General features: G+C 46.4%; 1 protein-coding gene across 3 annotated transcripts in view; it reads right to left on the reverse strand.

Annotated features, from left to right (window-relative positions):
- SPEG (striated muscle enriched protein kinase) overlaps positions 1-21,834 on the reverse strand; it is a 210,580-nt gene that overhangs the window by 86,988 nt on the left and 101,758 nt on the right. For 2 of the 3 annotated variants that reach the window (XM_075317103.1, XM_075317106.1), the window contains 5 exons: positions 20,534-20,623; positions 12,786-13,098; positions 7,399-8,840; positions 5,160-5,303; positions 4,741-4,923 (listed from right to left, as the gene is read on the reverse strand). In XM_075317103.1, coding sequence (XP_075173218.1) covers positions 4,741-4,923; positions 5,160-5,303; positions 7,399-8,840; positions 12,786-13,098; positions 20,534-20,623 — 2,172 coding nt within the window. The remainder of the gene's footprint in view (positions 1-4,740; positions 4,924-5,159; positions 5,304-7,398; positions 8,841-12,785; positions 13,099-20,533; positions 20,624-21,834) is intronic. The other variant, XM_075317104.1, reaches the window with a different exon arrangement.

Below are 21,834 nucleotides of genomic sequence, written 5' to 3' on the forward strand. Positions count from 1 at the left end.
TAAAAATGGGGTCAGAAAAGTGTAAGAGATAAGCTTCTGAGTGACAGTAAAGTGTCCGTATTTTACACCAACAATTTAAAATGTTCATCACCAAATACAATTTCCTAGGGTAATAATTGCAATGCATCTGTAAGGCCCTGTGCGCACGCTGCAGATTTACCATGGATTTGCTGCAGAAAATGTGTCTAACATTTCTGCAGTCATTCCCCAGCAAAACCTTTGGGTATAAAAAAATGCTGTGCGCACACTGTTTTTTTTATACCTGCGGATTTACCCGCGGAATTTCCGCTGCGGAATTAATGAGCATGTCACTTCTTTTCTGCAGGTCCCTGCAGTTTTTGCCATAGATAATGGTAAAAATCTGCAGGGACCAACCTGCGGATAAACCGAGGCAAATCGACACCAAAACTGGACCAAACCGCAGCAAAACTGCATGCGGATTTCGTTGCGGTTTTGGTGCATTTTTTTAGAGCAGGTGCGGGATTCTTTCAGAGGGTCCGGCTTTTCCTTAAGAAAAAGTCAGTTTTCAGTGCGCACATGGCCTAAGAGTCGGGTGCTATACAGGTGATCCGTGTAGGATCTGATTTTTTTTTTTTGCATAGGCAAAAATATGGAAGAGAATACTGCGAATTTTATTCACACCGACTAAAGGCCCTTGTGAAAAAGTCATCTGAATGGCCTTATTTTACCTCTTCACCTCCGTGCGATTTTCCGTTTTTCGTTTTTGGCTCCCCTTTGAACTTTTAGGGTGTTTTATTCTTTCATATTTTTATAAAACTTTTTATTTTTTTTATTTTATTTACATTTTCTTATTATACTAGTCCCCCTAGGTGACTTTATGGATCCACTGTCTGATCACTTGTTTATTTCTGTTGCAACATTCCTGTGAGTGTCGGCGCTCTGTCGGGTCTCACAGGAAATACGTCATGATAGCGACAGGAGTCATGACATCACCCCGAGCTACCATTGACAACCATTGCCTCTTAGTGATCACGTCACGGTGCCTCCAATGGCGGCGGGGAACGGCAGGATTCCCGCCATGGCCATTTAAATCACGTTGTCACATTTTGAGAGCGCAATCTAAGTGTTAAGCAGGCACGGGTGGATCAGAGATCCACCAGCACCTGTTAACCCCACATGTCTGCTGTTTAAATCAGCAGACATGTGCGTGGATCACCGCAGCATCCGGCGGTGATTACTGCGACATGACTGATGACGTACCAGTACGTCCTCGATCGTGAAGGTGTTAACTACAATGTTCAGTGTGATGTGTACTCGTCCGTATAACCTGCTCATATTAACTTGCCCAAAAATAGGCAGCACTAAAAAAAAAAGCAAAAAGTGGGGATATTTTATTGACCCATTTCAAAGCAACGTTTTGGCTCGAGATAAGAAAACAGCAGTGATCCTTTCTCAAGCACGAAACAATGAGCAAAGTGCAGCCGTGTATAGAGTGAGGACGTACGACGTACTCTCCGAGTATAATCTAATGTAATGAAACCATATAATAATGCAAAGTGTCATTTTATAAATGTGCTCCATATTCAGGATCCCATAAAACGTTACAAAGTTCCAAATTGTTTAATTATTTACAAATAAATGACAAGTTCAGTTCATGTATTCAAAGTATTCCATAGAACCTCTCTCTATCCCCATCCTCCATCCATACGTTTCTACAAATACACCAGATATTGGCATCCAATGAACGCATCGCCCATGCCCAAATTATGGGTTACATGACAATGACGTCTTCAGAATTCCCATAAGCCATCACCTGTAACATGCAGAGTATATAACTCCATGTTAACATGGGGCGAAAATGCCCCTTTTATTTTCTTTTTTTTACACGGATTTCCGCCTCCAATTGTATCAAAAAATGATTTGCAATCTAAACACATCTGCAGCACAAATGTCTCCAGTTCTGATAGTTTGCTACATTGTATCAGTGCAGTTAGGGCTCTGTTCACATCTATCTTCTATACTTTCATTGTGCAATTCCGTCAGAGGAGCAGAATAATGAAAATACCAGCAGTGGTGAATCCTCTCATGTTGTACAGATACCAAATAAATACATTTTACTTCATCTTTTACTGCTTCAAAACAAAACAAACAATTTTTTTACCATTTTTATTTCCTCACTATAGTCTTTCTCTCAGCGCTTTTTTCCATTTCTATTCATAGTGTTTGGATTTTTTTTTTCAGAGTGATCTGTAGATTTGTTGCTACAATGCTATTAGATCTTTTTTACATTTTGGGGGGCAGGTGACGGGGCCTCGGGTTTTGTTTTTTTGTTTTCTTTTTTTTTTTTTTTACAATGTTCACTGTGCTTTGTAATTCATATATTTTAAGAGTTTTACAAAATCAATAGATTTCTAGTTGTTTTTTTATACATTTTTTTGAAAATGTGCAAATTATTGTATTTTAGTTTTGCTTTTTTTACATTTATTTTGCATTTTTTTCTTAGTCCCATTTGGCGATTTTGAGCCTACGATCGCTTGATGGCAGCCTATCATGTGCTGACCCTACTCCATACAACTCCTTCCGTCTTCCACCATACATATGCTGAAAATGTTGGGAAGGGGTTAAAAGGTTGGCCATTCATTGCTGACTATATTTCCACACCGGGGGCCGACGTGCCATATATGCAGCCCGTGCTATTGCCCTGGGGCCAGTAGGTATGCCGGCTCACTGCCAACCTAAAAGTAGCTGTTAGCTTTTGACAGTCTATTAAATTGCATGTAAGGGCCTGAGCTAAGTAATATCGGAGCTCACAGCTACTGATGAACAGAGACATAAGGGGGCGCTCTTTGATGAGCAGGGGGCTCGTTCACTTTTTGCAAAAGGGCCCCCTTCTGCATCTGTGTGCCGCTGCTCTATGCAATGGTTGCAAATTCATCAGACCCACGCGTGGCCTCCACTCCAGCCACACAATATCCCTAATTCTAGTCTTACCGGGGCAGTGTTCTTATAACATGTTATCAATTTAGTAGAAATCTAATTATATATCAATGTTACTTTTTGCATAATAATAATAGTAATTATCAGAGGATGATGGGAGTTGTAGTTTTACATCAGCATTGTATGTAAAGGCTCCATAAGGTCCAAGGTTCACCTTGATGATCCACCTCTTACTCCATGGCCGTCTCCGTGGTGGAGGCCAATGTAACAGCGGCCATGTGGCTGACACTGGCGGCTCCAATATTGATATTGGTGTCCTTAGGCCTAATATTGGTAATAGCAAAATCTAGCGCCTCTTGACAAATTGATTGGGAAATAACGGTGTCTGGACCGTACTGGCGGGTCTAGTGACAGAGCTAAGCTGGCGTCCATTGTTCGTCACTTTAGTATTCCTTTGAGGTTTTCATTCATTGACATTAATGAGAGATCTGAAAGTGGCAATTCATTCAGAAGCCGCAGTATTAATACTATATTAGTATGCCGAGCGCACACATCATGGCTTTATCGCAGGCTGTTGCCAGACTTGAGCAGACCGCAATGGCAAAAAACGAAGTTTCACCAACATGCTGGATTTGTGCGTGTACTTGCTGGATTTTTGCTGTTACTTTTACGTATAGACCCTTAGATTGGACGATCCCAATTGAATGCTTTATATATGAATCGAGTGCATATCCATTTTAAAATAAATTCAGAAAAAGCCATAGAAATGGAGCATAAAGCAGAAGACACTGCCCCAATAAATAGAGGTAGTGAGCCTAATCTGCAAAGACATGGCCCCCATATACTAGAACATGGTGCACAAAACTGAAAATGGAAATCCGTTTTCAGCTCCCTATCTGAGACACTGTCATTATTAGCCAAAATACAACCTTCACCTAGCTGAAACATATCCCCCATATAGGAGAGGCACTGCTCCTTCTTTCCTGAGACATGATCACATGTGACTAAGATACTGCACCCACTTAGTTGAGACACTGGCACCGCTGAGCTGAGACACTGCCCTATCAGCCGAGAAACTGCACCCTCCCAGGTCCTAGCTGAAATACTACCATCTCCTAGATTAAATACTCCCCCCTACTAGCTGAGACACTGCCCCTACTAGTTGAAATACTGACCCCTTGTAGCTGAGAAACTTGCCCCTCCAAGCTAAGACACTGCCTATATTAGATGAGATCTCACCTCCTTTCTTGGTGGTGAGACACTGCCTCTCCTAGATGAGACACTGCCTCTCCTAGATGAGACACTGCCTCTCCTAGATGAGACACTGCCTCTCCTAGATGATACACTGCCTCTCCTAGATGATACACTGCCCCTCCAGGCTGAGACACTGCCTCTGCTTGCTGAGACACTGCCTCTCCTAGATGAGACACTGCCTCTCCTAGATGAGGCGCTGCCTCTCCTAGATGAGGCGCTGCCTCTCCTAGATGAGGCGCTGCCTCTCCTAGATGAGACGCTGCCTCTCCTAGATGAGACGCTGCCTCTCCTAGATGAGACGCTGCCTCTCCTAGATGAGACGCTGCCTCTCCTAGATGAGACGCTGCCTCTCCTAGATGAGGCGCTGCCTCTCCTAGATGAGGCGCTGCCTCTCCTAGATGAGACACTGCCTCTCCTAGATGATATTTTCCTCTCCTAGCTGAGACACTGCCTCTCCTAGTTGATATTTCCCCTTCTTGATGAGACACACCTACTCTCTTGTGGCCCTCGTCAGTGTGTTGGGTTATGTCCGGGATGCCATTTTACAGGACATCAGCTATATAATTCAAGCTTATTGTGCTCAGTTACCTGGTTTGACGGTGAGGGCGCCGCAGCTGCTGGCTTCCCCTACTTCATTCTTTGCTGTTACTGTATAAATGCCAGAGTCAGATGGTAGTGCCCAGCGTATCATGAGCGTGTGCCGCTCTCCTTCAGCTCGTATCTGATGGGTGACACTATTCTTTAGAAGGACACGATCCTTTCTCCATATGACTGTTGGAGAAAAGTGTAATATATTGTTAGTGTCCAGGTATTAACAGCTCCATTATCAGCTATAGGGGGTGCGGAGGCCGCTGTTGTACCGGGTCCTGCTGCAATGGGAGCGGCCCCTTCCATCGAAAAGACATTATTTAATCCAGATGCGACTCTTCTCACAGCATCAAGACCAAGTGATGCCCATACAACTATAGATACTATACAATGCGCAGTTCACGCTGCTCAGTACTGACCTTCTGGACTCGGTTTTGCTGTGATGATACATTTTAACAATACTTCTGAGCCGGCATTCACCAGGGCACTTTGCAGGGGAATTTCAAACACCGGCGCCTCCCTCGGATCCTCATCCGCTGACACATACGAATCATCCGAAGATTCTAGTAGAGGACATAAAATGAGGACGGCAGTACAAAGGCAAAAGGCGTTAATAAGGTGGACAAATTCCGATATATATCCTAAATAGGTTACATTTTACTTTAATCTCTAATGTCTAATTTGCGGGCAGGAACTAGATAGAATGGGGAACACGCACGACCATAGCGCGGGGAAGCATCTATGGGGCATCATGTTCTGTTAAATTTCATTGTGCTGTGGGAAACTAGATAGGCAGGGGACACACAAGGCAGTAGCATAGGGGAAGCATATACAGGGCATCATAGTTTGCTTTTTTTTAATCTCTAATCTAATCTACTGCAGTTGTAGATAGGTAGGATAACACACTTGACAGAAGCGTAGCATGTTGACAAAAACTAGACAGGCAGGAGGCACACAAGGCAGTAGCATAGGGGAAGCATATACAGGGTATAATATTCTGCTTTCTTTTAATCTCTAATCTGCTGCAGTTAACTAGATAGGTAGGATAACATACTTGACAGAAGCGTAGCATGCTGACAAAAACTAGATAGGCAGGGGACACACAAGGCAGTAGCATAGGGGAAGCATATACAGGGCATCATAGTTCACTTTGTTTTATTCTCTAATATCTATTCTACTGCAGTTGTAGATAGGTAGGATAACATACTAGACAGAAGCATAGCATACTGACAAAAACTAGATAGGCAGGGGACACACAAGGCAGTAGCATAGGGGAAGCATATACAGGGTATAATATTCTGCTTTCTTTTAATCTCTAATCTGCTGCAGTTAACTAGATAGGTAGGATAACACACTTGACAGAAGCGTAGCATGCTGACAAAAACTAGACAGGCAGGGGACACACTAGAAAGTAGCATAGGGGAAGCATATACAGGGCATTATAGTTCACTTTGTTTTATTCTCTAATATCTATTCTACTGCAGTTGTAGATAGGTAGGATAACATACTAGACAGAAGCATAGCATACTGACAAAAACTAGATAGGCAGGGGACACACAAGGCAGTAGCATAGGGGAAGCATATACAGGGTATAATATTCTGCTTTCTTTTAATCTCTAATCTGCTGCAGTTAACTAGATAGGTAGGATAACACACTTGACAGAAGCGTAGCATGCTGACAAAAACTAGACAGGCAGGAGGCACACAAGGCAGTAGCATAGGGGAAGCATATACAGGGTATAATATTCTGCTTTCTTTTAATCTCTAATCTGCTGCAGTTAACTAGATAGGTAGGATAACATACTTGACAGAAGCATAGCATGCTGACAAAAACTAGATAGGCAGGGGACACGCAAGGCATTAGCATAGGGGAAGCATATACAGGGCATCATAGTTCACTTTGTTTTATTCTCTAATATCTATTCTACTGCAGTTGTAGATAGGTAGGATAACATACTAGACAGAAGCATAGCATACTGACAAAAACTAGATAGGCAGGGGACACACAAGGCAGTAGCATAGGGGAAGCATATACAGGGTATAATATTCTGCTTTCTTTTAATCTCTAATCTGCTGCAGTTAACTAGATAGGTAGGATAACACACTTGACAGAAGCGTAGCATGCTGACAAAAACTAGACAGGCAGGGGACACACTAGAAAGTAGCATAGGGGAAGCATGTACAGGGCATTATAGTTCACTTTGTTTTATTCTCTAATATCTATTCTACTGCAGTTGTAGATAGGTAGGATAACACACTAGACAGAAGCATAGCATGCTGACAAAAACTAGATAGGCAGGGGACACAGAAGACAGTAGCATAGGGGAAGCATATACAGGGCATCATAGTTCACTTGTTTTCATCTCTAATATCTATTCTACGGCAGATAGGTAGGATAACACATTTGACAGAAGCGTAGCATGCTGACATAAACTAGACAGGCAGGGGACACACAAGTTAGTAGTAGAAAGGAAGCAATTATTAAACTTTTAAAAGGGGGGGTAAGAAGTTAAGGAGTTGAGTGTAAATTATTCCATAATTTAGCAGACCTGACTTACACTAGTGTGGCCAAGTTGGGTGACAAATCGTGACGGCAGCTACTTTGGCTGTCACCTGGCTTTTGCACAGACACATACAGTAGGTCCTATTATAGCTTACCTAGTTCTGGTGACATAACTCTGTGTCGTCGGCTCTTCCCTTTGCTTTTGGTGGTTTTGTTGTTTTTTCCACTGGTATGAGTTTCGCTGTGCTTTTTGCCTTGCCCCCCACCCTTCCCCGGTGGCCATTGACTTCTATGGTTGGGACCCCCTGGTGCGGCCCATGGGAGGTATCTGGTTTCTCCTCTTGTTTCTCCACCGGTAGTCCCTTTTTCCCGCCCTATCCCTCTATGTGCTATTTCCAGTGCTGGTGGGGCTTGTGTGCTGGTTGGTGGTGGCTCACTTCCATAATCCGGAACCCTTCTTATGTGAGACTCTGTGACCTCCAGTTTAGGGGTTGGTGCTTTTGAGAGAGTGGGTTTCAGAGCACTGGCATTGGTTTTAGAATTTGGGTGGGATGTAAGTCTTGTATCCGATTGCTTAACTACTTGATGGTGGATGATGGAACCGTTTGATGATTTTTCTGGTACTGGAGCAGATTGTCCTTTGACTCCACCATGAGGTTCCTTATCTTGGGGTATTTGGTTGACGGTGGCAGAGCTCCTGATGAGGGGTTTTCGGGCAGTGGCCGCATTTGCTGGCTTTTGTTCCTGAAGTTCAGGTGCCTTAGAGTCTTTGAGCACTTGGGTTGGAGCAGGATCCAAAGAAGAAGGATGGCTAATTGGGGTTATTTGAGGAGAAGGTGATCTCCGGGATAGATCTTGAGATGAACGGATTAGTTGCTGCTGGGAAACTGTTCTTTTAATGCGGGAAAGTTCTTGGGAAAATCGTGCCTCAATATCACTAACGCGGCCATAGAAGGCGCTTCTATCATCCAGTGAAGCTGTCTTATACCTCAATGAAGGATACCTCAAGGTGTATCCTCCCACCTCTGATCTCACTCCATCTCTAAGGTCATCCCTTAGTTCTTCAGTTGAGGACTCCAAGCCACTAACCAGTCCATCTGCTCCAGGCTGGTCAAATGACCTGGTCTTGCAGAGTGGTAGCCAGGTCTGTACAGGGAAAGGGCTGTCCGTCTGATCCAGGCTTTTCCTTCTCTCTTCAAGACAACGAAGCTTTTCAAAAATTTTAGATCCTGAGCGGACCAGCTTTGGAGAAGCGCGCAAAATGGACACTCGCCCTGACGATTCACTCAATGGTGTCACAGGGCGAGACTCCTGGCCACTGACCTGAGAGCCAGCTGAGGACTTTGGCCTTTTAACCTTCTCCTCAAACTCTTCAACTACTGTGTCCTGGTATTGGGAAGGCATAAGGGTTTTCTTTCTAGGTGTAAGAGGTGTTGATGGGCCACGACCGCTAGGCAAAGGATTGGCAGCAGGCCATTGCCCAACGCGGGGGGATGGAGGAGGTAGAACTGGAGGTCTTGGATTCTGAAGAGGCCGAGGAGAATCTGGTATGGCTCCATTAATGCTACCTCTCCGTAGTCCACCTTCTGGTAGAAAGCTGTAAAAGACAGTGACATGTGAGCTAAGGTGACTTTGGTATAGGATGCCCTTTTTTATTGGCCCTGATAATAGCTGGCCTGAAGTTTGTTGACAGTTTGCCACCAAATCTTTAGAATGTTACTTTGGAAGCTTAAGAAAATTGTGAACCATGTACGTATGCCATTGGCCCAAATCTTAAACTGCATTGTGTATTAAACTCCAGAGCTGCACTCACTATTCTGCTGGTGCGGTCACTGTGTACATACATTACATTACTGATCCTGAGTTACATCCTGTATTATACTCCAGAGCTGCACTCACTATTCTGCTGGAGCAGTCACTGTGTACATATATTACTGATCCTGTACTGATCCTGAGTTACCTCCTGTATTATACTCCAGAGCTGCACTCACTATTCTGCTGGTGGAGTCACTGTGTACATGCATTACTGATCCTGAGTTACCGCCTGTATTATACTCCAGAGCTGCACTCACTATTCTGCTGGTGGAGTCACTGTGTACATGCATTACATTACTTATCCTGTACTGATCCTGAGTTACCTCCTGTATTATACTCCAGAGCTGCACTCACTATTCTGCTGGTGCAGTCACTGTGTACATTACATTACATTACTGATCCTGAGTTACCTCCTGCATTATACTCCAGAGCTGCACTCACTATTCTGCTGGTGCAGTCACTGTGTACATACATTACATTACTGATCCCGAGTCACCACCTGTATTATACTCCAGAGCTGCACTCACTATTCTGCTGGTGCAGTCACTGTGTACATTACATTACATTACTGATCCTGAGTTACCTCCTTCATTATACTCCAGAGCTGCACTCACTATTCTGCTGGTGCAGTCACTGTGTACATACATTACTTATCATGTACAGACACTGTGTACATACATTACATTACTGATCCTGAGTTACATCCTGTATTATACTCCAGAGCTGCACTCACTATTCTGCTGGAGCAGTCACTGTGTACATATATTACTGATCCTGTACTGATCCTGAGTTACCTCCTGTATTATACTCCAGAGCTGCACTCACTATTCTGCTGGTGGAGTCACTGTGTACATGCATTACTGATCCTGAGTTACCGCCTGTATTATACTCCAGAGCTGCACTCACTATTCTGCTGGTGGAGTCACTGTGTACATGCATTACATTACTTATCCTGTACTGATCCTGAGTTATATCCTGTATTATACTCCAGAGCTGCACTCACTATTCTGCTGGTGCAGTCACTGTTTACATACATTAGAGGCATCACTGGCAGATTCTATATTCAGTCTCGGCTGATAATATATACAATATATGACAATAAACATTGTGGTAATGAAGAAAGATGAAAAAGATGCAAAGGTAGAAAAGGAAAACAAGAACTAAAACCCACAGGTGGTAGGGAGAAAAGGTCAGCCTGGGAGTACAACAGAAATAATAAGATGATGGAGGCATTACAGAACCTCAGGGGAGGGCACAGCGAGCTTAGTCATCACCCAATGGTTCTTATTTCACCACAATGCTATAAGAGTGTGTGTGCTGTCTGTGTGAGGTACTGTGTGTAGATGTGTGTGTTGTGTGTGTATACTGCCCATTTGGGATACTGTGTGACATTGCAATTGATCACTGTTCTACGCTTGGTGATTTGTATATGTACTGTCGATGGTTCTGGCACTGTATCATGTACTGATGATGGTTCTAACGCTATATTCATGTACCAACTGTGATTCTGATGCTACATTAAAAGGGAATCTGTCACCAGGTTTTACTCCCCCATCTGAGAGCAGCATAACGTAGAGAAAAAGATCCTGATTCCAGTGATTTGTCACTCACTGAGCTGTTTGCTGTCATTTTGATAAAATCATTGTTTTCTCTGGTGCAGATCTAGCAGTTATTTGAATGCAGAGCAGGGTTATAACAAGCTCATGCAACTGCTTGACTACTTTACAGCACACCAAGTAGTCCTTAAATAGTAATTTCATGCTAATTAAACAGTGAATTTATAAAAGTTATACTACACAGCCCAGTAGGTGACACATCGCTGGAATTAGTGTCTCTTTTTCCTTTATCATGCTGCTCTCAGATTAGGTGGCAAAAACTTGGTGGCAGAGTTCCTTTAATAAACTGACGATAGTTCTGAGGCTGTGTTCATGTACTGGTGATGGTTGTGGTGCTGCATTCATGTACTGACGATGATTTTGGCGTTACATTCATGTAATCATGGTGGTTCTGCTGCTGCCCTCATGTGCTGACATGGTTTTGATCTTACATGTGCTTGATCGTACACATGTAGCAATCCAAAACGCACTTCATGGCTATGTTAAAACTTATAAATCCTCAAAACTTAAAGAGTTTTGAGAGTATGAGGAGGACTTTGTGACAATGTAAGTTAGCATATGTTCACACTTTTTTTTATTGCAGCAGAAACTGAGCATAATCTCTCCAAATCCTCAAAACTTGGTTCTGGTGATGTACTCATATAAGTACTGCTTTCAATTTTTTTGCTCGTCTTGGGATTGATCAGTATGGCAATGCGGCCCTTGGAATTGGATCAGTATGGCAATGCAGCCCTTGGGGTTGGATCAGTATGGCAATGTGGCCCTCAGGGTTGGATCAGCATGGCAATGCGGCCCTTGGGGTTGGATCAGTATGGCAATGTGGCCCTCAGGGTTGGATCAGCATGGCAATGTGGCCCTCAGGGTTGGATCAGCATGGCAATGCGGCCATTGCGGTTGGATCAGCATGGCAATGCAGCCCTTGGGGTTGGATCAATATGGCAATGTGGCCCTCAGGGTTGGATCAGCATGGCAATGCGGCCCTTGCGGTTGGATCAGCATGGCAATGCAGCCCTCAGGGTTGGATCAGCATGGCAATGTGGCCCTCAGGGTTGGATCAGCATGGCAATGCGGCCCTTGGGGTTGGATCAGTATGGCAATGTGGCCTTTGGGGTTGGATCAGTATGGCAATGCGGGCCTTGGGATTGGATCAGCATGGCAATGCGGGCCTTGGGGTTGGATCAGTATGGCAATGCGGCCCTTGGGGTTGGATCAGTATGGCAATGCGGCCCTTGGGGGTTGGATCAGTATGGCAATGCGGCCCTTGGGGTTGGATCAGTATGGCAATGCAGCCCTTGCGGTTGGATCAGTATGGCAATGTTGCCCTTGGGGTTGGATCAGTATGGCAATGCGGCCCTTGGGGTTGGATCAGCATGGCAATGCAGCCCTTGGGGTTGGATCAGCATGGCAATGCAGCCCTTGGGGTTGGATCAGTATGGCAATGCGGCCCTTGGGGTTGGATCAGTATGGCAATGCGGCCCTTGGGGTTGGATCAGTATGGCAATGCGGCCCTTGGGGTTGGATCAGTATGGCAATGCGGCCCTTGGGGTTGGATCAGTATGGCAATGTGGCCTTTGGGGTTGGATAAGTATAGCAATGCGGCCCTTGGGCCAAAAGATGTTGTGCACCCCTGGTCTATAAAAATAAGTGATAAGACATCTGATGATGAATGCATTCTCCCCACATAGCGTGGGGCTCTCATCAGTAAGCTGTGCCGCCTCTAGAGCCGCAATCTTTAGGGGGCCTGGTACAATTTACTCCTACAAATGTAATAAACACAAACTAAATATCTGGCATCCAGTAAGACAGAAAATGAGAAATTGCTGGGTAATGACCTTATAAAGGAGCCTCCCTAAGGATGGCGGCTCAGAAGGATGGATGATAGGTATGGAAAAGAAGCGGTAAGGAGATTGATGACTGCCGCTCCGGATGAAATGCACTGAGCTCGCTGGCTCATCAGCCCTTCGGATGAACATAACAAAATGAAAAATGTATTACAAAAATATAGATAAAGAAAAAAAATAAAGAATTAAAAAATGAAAAATCCCCAAAAAATAGAGGTTCAGCGGAGGATGGTATGTAGCGGGTGATGATGGGCAATTTGCGTTACTTACACCCGAATGGCACATGATCTGCCCCGGTAGAGGCTGAAGGCGCTGCTATACAGATCGCTGAACCCTGACAGGCTGACCTCTGACCCCCAGACACTGCCCGGGTGGTTGTTGCTGGACGCTGGGATGAGGGGCTCCACTCCAAGGTGTCGAGCGCCTCCCCCCGGAATGAATCCTTGCCTGGCGTTCCTGGAGTCCCTCTCTACTACCGTCTGCTGACTGCCCGACCAGTCTGAGAGCTCGTCCGTCTGTGAGAGTCCGGTCAGCGTGCTGGGGGTGGTGTGCAGCGAGCTGGCCAGCAGCGTGTCCGAGTCCCCTACAGAAGAAAGACAAAAAAATTACTCCATGAGATATTCAATATTTGTCTTTTCTAATATACACTGCATTACCTCATTATCATCAAAACAATCTGGAAACATGTACTGACCTAACACTTCTCACAACTCAAGGCTTACCACTTATTATGCATTATTCCCCAGAGCTGCACTCACTATTCTGCTAGTGCAGTCACTGCGTACATACATTACTTACCCTGTAGTGATCCTGAGTTACATCCTGTATTATACTCCAGAGCTGCACTCACTATTCTGCTGGTGCAGTCACTGCGTACATACATCACATTACTTACCTTGTACTAATCCTGAGTTACCTCCTGTATTATACTCCACAGCTGCACTCACTATTCTGCTGGTGCAGTCACTGTGTACATACATTACATTACTGATCCTGAGTTACATCCTGTATTATACTCCAGAGCTGCACTCACTATTCTGCTGGTGCAGTCACTGTGTACATACATTACATTACTGATCCTGAGTTACATCCTGTATTATTATACTCCAGAGCTGCACTCACTATTCTGCTGGTGCAGTCACTGTGTACATACATTACATTACTGATCCTGAGTTACCTCCTGTATTATCCTCCAGAGCTGCACTCACTATTCTGCTGGTGCAGTCACTGTGTACATACATTACATTACTGATCCTGAGTTACATCCTATATTATACTCCAGAGCTGCACTCACTATTCTGCTGGTGCAGTCACTGTGTACATACATTACATTACTGATCCTGAGTTACCTCCTGTATTATACTCCAGAGCTGCACTCACTATTCTGCTGGTGCAGTCACTGTGTACGTATATTACCTAACATGCACTTATGCTGAGTTTCATCCTTTTTCATACTACACAGCTGCATTCACAATTCTGCAGGTTTTAGACCTGAAATCTCCCAGTGTCCCCTTATGATACATGGTACATTGATATCCCAGACACCATATTATGGAAACCCATGGTTTCAGGTAGGTTTTCTCACTTTGGGCCAGTGTCCGCACCCCTGGGCTCTCCGGCTTGCTGGATACTGTGAGTGATCACTGTGACCAGTAAAGGTCAGGAGCTTCTTTATAATATTTACTTCCCTCCCACTGAGGACAAGGGATGATTACAAATGTACAGACTGCAATGCGGTGCACAGATGAAGGCTCCGCTCCACAGCGGCCAGGATATCTGTTTATTTAGTCCAGATCAAAGATATTTCACCAAAGCATGAAATGTGCGATACTGTATCTCAGCCGGTCTATGGCTGCCCCGCAGAACTTGTACCCAGTGCCTACAGAAAATATTATGAACTACTATAATGTGGTTGCAAAAATCTGCACACCCTTATGTGACGACATGGACACCCAAAGCCTAGCATGGGTTAAAGTTTCTGAAAATTCAGCCAGACGTATTGTTCTTCTGTGTGTTAACTCATGTTTGCTAAACTATTGTTTGGGCCCAGACCCTCTGAGCAGTCATTGTAATGTAGTTGTGTATTGCTAATCTAATGTAAATTACCTTAGTAGCCATTGTCTAGTCTGTGACTTGCAGACTCCATGTAGATATCTTCAGTCTTTCTATCCACATCATTTAAATGAACATTATCCATGCAGCTTGAGATTCATCCAATAAGAGAAGCAACCTTGTACAACCAATCCGATAAGGACACAGTATATCCAAAGGGAAGGCTATGGCTATAAAAGGGATTTCTTTAAGTCACCAGTGGTTAATGGATGTGCATGATCCAGTCTAAGCTCTTAGGAGCTGGCTAGAGGATCAGGATACCTTGTGGCTTCAATCTAGGGACTCCGGTTCCGATTGGAGACCATATCCACAGTCTAGGGATTTCGACTCCGGCTGCCAGGATTATATCATCAAACCAGAGACTACTTAAGGAGGAAACCCAGGTTGGGACAATCCAGTCACCTGGTACAGACTTTGCAGACCTCAGCCAGCTTCCTAAATCTGACGTTATTCCTTTCTCGGTGGGTGCCCGCCGAAAACGGGGTGCTGCTGGACTGGAGTAAGTAGGCCTGGAAGCTCTGAGGCACGGACCTTCTAATCCCTGGTGAGCCAGCGGAAGGGTGAGACTCTGTTGCCGGTTACATTTGTGTGTTTTGCTGGTTATGTGCTATGTGCCGTTAATATTTTGGGGATCCAATAAAGTCTAATTATTGTGGTTCCCTCACCCTGTGTTGTCTGAGTAGTGTTACGCCCACGGTTAAGGAGGTCGGGCGTTCAGTTGGGATGAGCCCTGAGCCAGCGTCTTTCTAAAGGCGGCCGGGCCAGTGGACAAGAGCACCCACTGAGCCCCGTATCTCCACAGGAGAGCACCCACTGATCCCCGTGTCTCCACAGGAGAGCACCCACTGACCCCCGTGTCTCCACAAGAGAGCACCCACTGAGCCCCGTATCTCCACAGGAGAGCACCCACTGAGCCCCGTATCTCCACAGGAGAGCACCCACTGAGCCCCGTGTCTCCACAGGAGAGCACCCACTGAGCCCCGTGTCTCCACAGGAGAGCACTCACTGAGCCCCGTGTCTCCACAGGAGAGCACCCACTGACCCCCGTGTCTCCACAGGAGAGCACCCACTGACCCTCGTGTCTCCACAGGAGAGCACTCACTGAGCCCCGTGTCTCCACAGGAGAGCACCCACTGAGCCCCGTGTCTCCACAGGAGAGCACCCACTAAGCCCCGTGTCTCCACAGGAGAGCACCCACTGAGCCCCGTGTCTCCACAGGAGAGCACCCACTGACCCCCGTGTCTCCACAGGAGAGCACCCACTGACCCTCGTGTCTCCACAGGAGAGCACTCACTGAGCCCCGTGTCTCCACAGGAGAGCACCCACTGAGCCCCGTGTCTCCACAGGAGAGCACCCACTGAGCCCCGTGTCTCCACAGGAGAGCACCCACTGAGCCCCGTGTCTCCACAGGAGAGCACCCACTGACCCCCGTGTCTCCACAGGAGAGCACCCACTGACCCCCGTGTCTCCACAGGAGAGCACCCACTGAGCCCCGTGTCTCCACAGGAGAGCACCCACTGACCCCCGTGTCTCCACAGGAGAGCACCCACTGAGCCCCGTGTCTCCACAGGAGAGCACCCACTGAGCCCCGTGTCTCCACAGGAGAGCACCCACTGAGCCCCGTGTCTCCACAGGAGAGCACCCACTGAGCCCCGTGTCTCCACAGGAGAGCACCCACTGAGCCCCGTGTCTCCACAGGAGAGCACCCACTGACCCCCGTGTCTCCACAGGAGAGCACCCACTGAGCCCCGTGTCTCCACAGGAGAGCACTCACTGAGCCCCGTGTCTCCACAGGAGAGCACCCACTGAGCCCCGTGTCTCCACAGGAGAGCACCCACTGAGCCCCGTGTCTCCACAGGAGAGCACCCACTGAGCCCCGTGTCTCCACAGGAGAGCACCCACTGACCCCCGTGTCTCCACAGGAGAGCACCTACTGAGCCCCGTGTCTCCACAGGAGAGCACCCACTGAGCCCCGTGTCTCCACAGGAGAGCACTCACTGAGCCCCGTGTCTCCACAGGAGAGCACCCACTGACCCCCGTGTCTCCACAGGAGAGCACCCACTGACCCTCGTGTCTCCACAGGAGAGCACCCACTGACCCCCGTGTCTCCACAGGAGAGCACCCACTGAGCCCCGTGTCTCCACAGGAGAGCACCCACTGAGCCCCGTGTCTCCAGAGGAGAGCACCCACTGAGCCCCGTGTCTCCACAGGAGAGCACCCACTGAGCCCCGTGTCTCCACTGGAGAGCACCCACTGACCCTCGTGTCTCCACAGGAGAGCACCCACTGACCCCCGTGTCTCCACAGGAGAGCACCCACTGACCCCCGTGTCTCCACAGGAGAGCACCCACTGACCCCCGTGTCTCCACAGGAGAGCACCCACTGACCCCCGTGTCTCCACAGGACAGCACCCACTGACCCCCGTGTCTCCACAGGAGAGCACCCACTGACCCCCGTGTCTCCACAGGAGAGCACCCACTGACCCCCGTGTCTCCACAGGAGAGCACCCACTGAGCTCCGTGTCTCCACAGGAGAGCACCCACTGGCCCCCGTGTCTCCACAGGAGAGCACCCACTGACCCCCGTGTCTCCACAGGAGAGCACCCACTGAGCCCCGTGTCTCCACAGGAGAGCACCCACTGACCCCCGTGTCTCCACAGGAGAGCACCCACTGACCCCCGTGTCTCCACAGGAGAGCACCCACTGACCCCCGTGTCTCCACAGGAGAGCACCCACTGAGCCCCGTGTCTCCACAGGAGAGCACCCACTGACCCCCGTGTCTCCACAGGAGAGCACCCACTGACCCCCGTGTCTCCACAGGAGAGCACCCACTGACCCCCGTGTCTCCACAGGAGAGCACCCACTGACCCCCGTGTCTCCACAGGAGAGCACCCACTGACCCCCGTGTCTCCACAGGAGAGCACCCACTGACCCCCGTGTCTCCACAGGAGAGCACCCACTGACCCCCGTGTCTCCACAGGAGAGCACCCACTGACCCCCGTGTCTCCACAGGAGAGCACCCACTGAGCTCCGTGTCTCCACAGGAGAGCACCCACTGGCCCCCGTGTCTCCACAGGAGAGCACCCACTGACCCCTGTGTCTCCACAGGAGAGCACCCACTGACCCCTGTGTCTCCACAGGAGAGCACCCACTGAGCCCCGTGTCTCCACAGGAGAGCACCCACTGACCCCCGTGTCTCCACAGGAGAGCACCCACTGACCCCCGTGTCTCCACAGGAGAGCACCCACTGACCCCCGTGTCTCCACAGGAGAGCACCCACTGACCCCCATGTCTCCACAGGAGAGCACCCACTGACCCCCGTGTCTCCACAGGAGAGCACCCACTGACCCCCATGTCTCCACAGGAGAGCACCCACTGACCCCCATGTCTCCACAGGAGAGCACCCACTGACCCCCATGTCTCCACACCTTACACTAATACTTAGTTTCAGTCCCAAAAAATAGCAACAGAAAGAGGAGATAAAAACTCCTCCAAAAATTTAATATACTCACAGCAAAAAAGAGGGCAACCAGTCCAGTTAGCCCAGGCCAACACATCTAATGCACCAACAGGATGCAGACAAACCTCTCAACATGGACACTTCACAGGTGCAAGGTAAATTGCACACTAGTGGCGTGCATAGGGCACTGTTCACACTTGTATGCGCATGGTGTCCAGCCAGTAACCTATTATCACGCCCTTACTATTAGGTTAGGCGGGTTACCCGGACACTACTCACTGCAGCACACAAGGGACAGAGACTTCACTATGCACGGCCGTATTAAGAGGCCCGGCTGCACCCCGTATTAAAAAAAGTGCAAAAAATATATATCAAATATATATGAGGCATTAGTTAGTAAATTGGCCAATGTACATAAGCCCGCAATCCTCATCACGGATCCTCATGCTTGCGGGTCCCTACACTGATAAATATCAAAAAATAGCCACAGAAAGAGGAGATAAAAACTCCGCCACTGGTGTGCGATTTACCTTGCACCTGTGAAGTGTCCATCATGTGAGAGGTTTGTCTGCATCCTGTTGGTGCATTAGATGTGTTGGCCTGGGCTAACTGGACTAGTTGCCCTCTTTTTTGCTGTGAGTATATTTGTTGCAGTCCCCCATGATTTTCTGACAGCAGTCAATTTACATCTCTCAGATTGCAGGGGCATCTCCTGTGTACAGCGCCCTTCCTCAGGTTCCCACACATGTTCTATTGGACTTGGGTCTTCTGGTGAAGCCATTCTTTTGGTGATTCGGAGGTCACTTAAGGTCGTTGTTGTACTAAAAAATGAAATTTCTCTTCATCTTCAGCTTTTTAGCAGAGGCCTCAAGGGTTTCATGTAAAATTGACTGATATTTCGTACTGGCCATAATTCCATCAACCTTGAATAAAGCATTAGTTTAGGCTGCCAAAAAAAACCCCAGCCCTAAAGCACAATGCTGCCTCCACCATGCCTCACTGTGGGTATGGTGATCTGTTGGTGATGCGCAGTCTTGACTTTTCAACAAACACACATATTGGAATTATGGCCAAATCATTCCACCTTGATCTCATCAGACAAAATACATTTCCCACATGTGTTTAGCAAACTTGATGGAGGTTCTGGCAGAACATAGTGGGGCTGGGATGTCTATCTTTGTAAGAAAAGGCTCAGTCTTGCCATCCATCCTGAGGAATATGAGAGTTTGTTGTCACATGCAGTACACAATCAGGATTTGCCAGAAATTCCTGCAGCTCTTTTAATATTGCAGTCGGCATCTTTGCAGCCACATGAGCCAATTTTTTTCTTGTCTTTTCATCAATTTTTGATGGATGCCCAGTTCTAGCTATGTTATGTATATACACCATGGTCAGAATGGTTTTCCGCCATACCACAGGCACTGTCTACATTTTTTTAAGTCTTCCTATCTAGGCAATCTGTATATCTGAATAAGGTCAGAGATCTGACTAATCCATCATATACATTTCCTGTGGACTGTATTTATAGAAATAATATTTTCTGCATCTTCTTGAGTTCAAAGTTCTTGCATATCAGTTCTAGGTAATGTCACTGTTGTGTCAAAGTTAAGCCCCTTATTGATGACATCTTCACAGTGTCCATGGTATAGCTAATGCCTTGGAGAATGATTTTTGTACCCTTCTCCTGACTTATAACTTTCCACAATGAGATCCCTTTGCTTTGTTGTCAGCTGTTTACAGTCCATGGACTGTGATTTAACCAAGAAAATGTCAGGAAAATCCTCCTAGAAAAGCAAAACTTCTATAGGTTAATCAGAATGACTATAAATGACGGCAGCCGAGCACTGACTATCATGTAACATAAGTCAAAATGTGACATGCCCCAAAAGGGTGTTCACACTTATGCAACCATATCATAGTTTTGTTTAATTTCTCAGTGGATTTGTGCAGATTATGGGCGACAGCAAAGGTGTAAAATATTCCGAAATTCTTCTTCTTAATATAATTTGTCATGCCAGATACCTGGAATTCTATCAGGGGTGTGTAAACTTTTTATACCGACTGTATTTATTATTCCTCTAATGGAATGGAAAGAAAACTCACATCCTCTGTCGTTTAGTTATTTGTATGCTACATATAATATTGAGGATCACTATGTGATTGTGTTGATCGTTAAAGAGAACCTGTCGAGTTGTCCGCCTAGTGGTGGTTGCAGCAAAAATGTCTTACCTGACTGTGCAATGGGTTTAAAGCTCTGCATTAGATACATGGTATTATAAATATATTGTAAGAAAAATTAATTAGTAATAAATGTAGCACCTAAAACGTGGAGAGACTCAGTTTAGTAAGGGGTTAATCATAGCATCTGATATTAGTTCCCCTCTTGATCTCTGATCTGAATGCAGCTAGATGGGGTGCATCGTATCTGCTGACATGGGGGGGTCTTACCTGAGGGGGTTCCCAGAGGTGTGTTGTTTGGGGCTCGTATTGTGCGCTGTAGCTGGGGCCCTCCAGTGTCCTCTTCACCCGGCTCAGAGTCTGTATGAAGAAGTGGAAGACTAATAAATTTTGGAATAAATACACTGTGCATAAGGGGCTTCACCTTGACATGGTATACAATTTTCCAATATACCTTCTCATGGTCATTTAATCTTACCTGTCATTTCAAGTCACTGCTGAAAATAACCTATCATATGTCTACAAGAGGATGAACACTATTTCCGGCTAATATATAACTTATATATGACATTTTTCATCTCTCTTTCTGATTTTCAGCAACCTCTGAGCTGTTGGGTGGAGACTATCTGCCATTATGTCTCCCATACACAGCACACACAGACACAAAGGATTCCTACTAGTCTGTCTCTATGTAGCACATGTTCAGAAGCAGCAGCATGGAGGACAATATACAGCAGTGCTGAGCGGTGTACCTGTGAATCTAGCACTTTAATGAGCTATTATACTATCTAACAAGAAGTAGCATGGAGGACATTATACAGCAGTACTGAGCGGTGTACCTGTGAATCTAGCACTGTAATGAGCTTTTATACTATGTAACAAGAAGTAGCATGGAGGACAATATACAGCAGTGCTGAGCGGTGTACCTGTGAATCTAGCACTGTAATGAGCTATTATACTATGTAACAAGAAGTAGCATGGAGGACAATATACAGCAGTGCTGAGCGGTGTACCTGTGAATCCAGCACTGTAATGAGCTATTATACTATGTAACAAGAAGTAGCATGGAGGATATTATACCGCAGTGCTGAGCGGTGTACCTGTGAATCCAGCACTGTAATGAGCTATTATACTATCTAACAAGAAGTAGCATGGAGGACATTATACGCAGTACTGAGCGGTGTACCTGTGAATCTAGCACTGTAATGAGCTATTATACTATGTAACAAGAAGTAGCATGGAGGACAATATACAGCAGTGCTGAGCGGTGTACCTGTGAATCTAGCACTGTAATGAGCTATTATACTATGTAACAAGAAGCAGCATGGAGGATATTATACCGCAGTACTGAGCGGTGTACCTGTGAATCCAGCACTGTAATGAGCTATTATACTATGTAACAAGAAGCAGCATGGAGGATATTATACCGCAGTACTGAGCGGTGTACCTGTGAATCTAGCACTGTAATGAGCTATTATACTATCTAACAAGAAGTAGCATGGAGGATATTATACCGCAGTACTGAGCGGTGTACCTGTGAATCTAGCACTGTAATGAGCTATTATACTATG

Source organism: Anomaloglossus baeobatrachus, chromosome 7, assembly GCF_048569485.1.
Source record: "Anomaloglossus baeobatrachus isolate aAnoBae1 chromosome 7, aAnoBae1.hap1, whole genome shotgun sequence".
NCBI lineage: Eukaryota > Metazoa > Chordata > Amphibia > Anura > Aromobatidae > Anomaloglossus > Anomaloglossus baeobatrachus.